Consider the following 2865-nt stretch of genomic DNA (forward strand, 5'->3'; position numbering starts at 1 on the left):
GAGAGAGAGAGCAGACTGCCCTACTGGTAACCTAGAGAGAGAGAGAGCAGACTACCCTACTGGTAACCTAGAGAGAGAGAGCAGACTGCCCTACTGGTAACCTAGAGAGAGAGAGAGCAGACTGCCCTACTGGTAACCTAGAGAGAGAGAGAGCAGACTGCCCTACTGGTAACCTAGAGAGAGAGAGAGCAGACTGCCCTACTGGTAACCTAGAGAGAGAGAGCAGACTACCCTACTGGTAACCTAGAGAGAGAGAGAGCAGACTGCCCTACTGGTAACCTAGAGAGAGAGAGAGAGAGAGAGAGCAGACTACCCTACTGGTAACCTAGAGAGAGAGAGCAGACTGCCCAATATAATGGATCTGATTTACCTGAGACCAGACACACTTACAAAGAGAGAAAACACAACAACGGCGTTTTAAAAAAAATGCAATTTGTATTAAAAGTATTTTTAAAACAGACAGACAGCTGTTAAAAGGCTGGTCTGAAATTAAACTTACAATCGGGTTAGACTTTAATGGTACATCGCATTTTCTCTTTAAAATAAAAACAAAACATAGAATTCCTTTCATTTAAATGGTCTGGAAGAAGTGTTTGGTTAAGTCAAAAGTTTCCAGTACCTGTGTATTTAAAATTTAAACCCATGAGAGAAATTACAACAACAACAAAAAATCTTAGTTTTCAAAAGCCCCCCCCCCCCCAAAAAAAAACGAAATAGAAGACAACCACCATTCCTTTATCAAAAGGCTTGTTGTTACATTGTTTCTTCTCCCACCCCCAAGAGATTATTCAGACCAACAGTTAAGAACTTGGTAGATTGCCATGTCGTGGGAGTCTTGTCTCTCTCAGGTTGGCACTAAATTTGAACAGCTGTTTTGGAAAGGCACTCGATGCGAGGGCGGTCGGGTCGCCGTCTGTCCGCCAGTAACGTAAATGTCCTCGCGCATGTTGAAGGAGAAGAAACAAACAACAAAAACGGGTGGCACTCATCATAACACTCCACCAAAAGTTGTGTCCAATTCTAACCTCACTGACTTTGAAAAACATATTTTGTGTGCTGTGGTCACAGAACATAACTCCATGAGGGTGGAAAAAAATTCAAAAAATTGAATGCCCCCCCCCCCCCCTCCTCCCCAAAAAACTAACTAATATGCATCAATTAACAAAATATGCTGTTCTAGTCATATCCTCTTTTCATAAAAGGAATATCCATAGCGTTTCAGGTCCCAGTCTCGACGTCTCTGCCATTGGGGATAAGTTCCAGCTGGGAGCGCAAGCTGAGACAGGGGTCGCTAACTCAGCTGAGCTGTTGACATCAATGGTGTGTACATTGAGTTTGCTGCAACGATACTCCAGCCGAACGGAATTCCTGAAGAGTGGCCCTCACCCTCCCTGCTACCCTCCTCCCTCACGGAATTCCTTAACTCAGTCCAAGGTGAGCCACGAAGAACAATTCAACAGTACAGACTACCTGCAACACACCTCCAAAGAAAAACAGATATATGGTGAACTAAAAACGTCAGCTTACATTGAACATCTCAACATAGCACCGGGCTAACCCTTTTTCCAAGGATGCAAGTGCCCGTTGTTTGAAATTGTAGCCATTTTCCCAGAACATTCAAGTACTCTGCCATGTAAACACTGGTACAGATGAGATTTCTGTCTTTTCTAAGCCTGTGCAACACATTGTATATGACACTTTCCAATACTAATGATGACAGTTAACACCAAAGTATTGTTCAAAATGTGTCTGTTTTTGTCTTCAAGCAAAACGTATTAGTTTCCTCGATTCTTGTTTCTTTTAAGTTTAGATTTAATATTAGGAAGGGCTCACTCACCATTTGCAAATTTAAGAAATGTGAAAACATTTAACTTAGATTCTCCTTTTAAAGAATAACACAAGACGAGCAGCACTGGTCGTTTCTGCCTGGTGCTGAAGAATAGTTCATCTGTCTGACAATCTCTGCAAACAGTTCGTCCACCGAGCCTTTATTTTTGGCTGAAGTTTCCATAAACGGGCAATTCCACTCATCCGCCAGCGCTTTCCCTTCCCCGGCCGAGACCTCCCTCTCGCCCTCCAGGTCCACTTTATTCCCGACCAGAATCATCGGCACCCTCTCGTACCGTTTCACCCGAATGATCTGATCCCTCATTGGTTTGATGTCTTGGAAGCTTTGTTGGTTGACCAAGCTGTAGACTAGGATGAAACCCTGTCCGTTTTTGATGTACAGGTCTCGCATGGAGGCGAACTGCTCGGTCCCCGCCGTGTCCAGTATCTCCAGAACGGAAGGCGACGAGTCCACCTCGATCTCCTTTCGGTAGAAATCCTCTATCGTGGGATCATATTTCTCTATAAAGGATCCCGTTACGAATTGCACAGTCAATGCGGATTTGCCAACCCCGCCAGATCCGAGAACCACTACTTTGTATTCTCTCATGGTTCTGAAAAAAGTCCCCTCTCTTCTCTCTTCCTCTCCGTCAGCAAGAGCCCTGCTGTGTTTCAAACTGCAAGCAGCGACGCCGTTGTGCCTCCGGTCGTAGTTTTCGTCCCAAATCCACAAGTTCGAGGACTAGGCGTGCACGTTCGGGTGAGAGTAGGTTAAGTTCAGACCGTAACCCAACATTAGAAATGTGACATGTTGAGCTCCACCGGTTTCTGAACCTTGCCCAAAGTCTGTTCTTTGAGTTGCCACCGTGCGCTCTCTTCCTGCCCACACTCCACAGTACGTAGCCAACGTCTTTACGTCATAAACTAAAGAGTCGGCTGCTCCGTTTTATTAAAGGCGCAGACACACACCCTGGCCACTGACAGGAGTCGGCTACAGGAAACTGCCACACCTTTGGCTTGGATGGTTAAAGCTTGAGT

The 2865-nt window shown here is 45.2% G+C and overlaps 1 protein-coding gene across 2 annotated transcripts; it reads right to left on the bottom strand.

Annotated features, from left to right (window-relative positions):
• Positions 1-415: 415 nt before the first annotated feature.
• Positions 416-2567, bottom strand: LOC139382917 (ras-related protein Rap-2b-like). 2 transcript variants are annotated; one of them, XM_071127184.1, is made up of 2 exons: positions 1838-2567; positions 416-1470 (listed from the first exon to the last, which is right to left on the bottom strand). In XM_071127184.1, exon 1 carries the CDS (start codon positions 2435-2437, stop codon positions 1886-1888), a length of 552 nt encoding a protein of 183 aa, XP_070983285.1. In that variant the 5' UTR covers positions 2438-2567; the 3' UTR covers positions 416-1470; positions 1838-1885. The 2 variants fall into 2 exon arrangements, with proteins under 2 accessions (XP_070983285.1, XP_070983286.1); XM_071127185.1 differs by having other exon boundaries at positions 1405-1481.
• Positions 2568-2865: the final 298 nt, after the last annotated feature.

The sequence above is a fragment of the Oncorhynchus clarkii genome, chromosome 24 (genome assembly GCF_045791955.1).
Source record: "Oncorhynchus clarkii lewisi isolate Uvic-CL-2024 chromosome 24, UVic_Ocla_1.0, whole genome shotgun sequence".
In the NCBI taxonomy this organism is placed as follows: Eukaryota; Metazoa; Chordata; class Actinopteri; order Salmoniformes; family Salmonidae; genus Oncorhynchus; species Oncorhynchus clarkii.

Excerpts from the sequence above, each read along its gene's own strand:
- LOC139382917 (XM_071127184.1), bottom strand. The coding sequence starts at position 2,437 with ATGAGAGAATACAAAGTAGTGGTTCTCGGATCTGGCGGGGTTGGCAAA.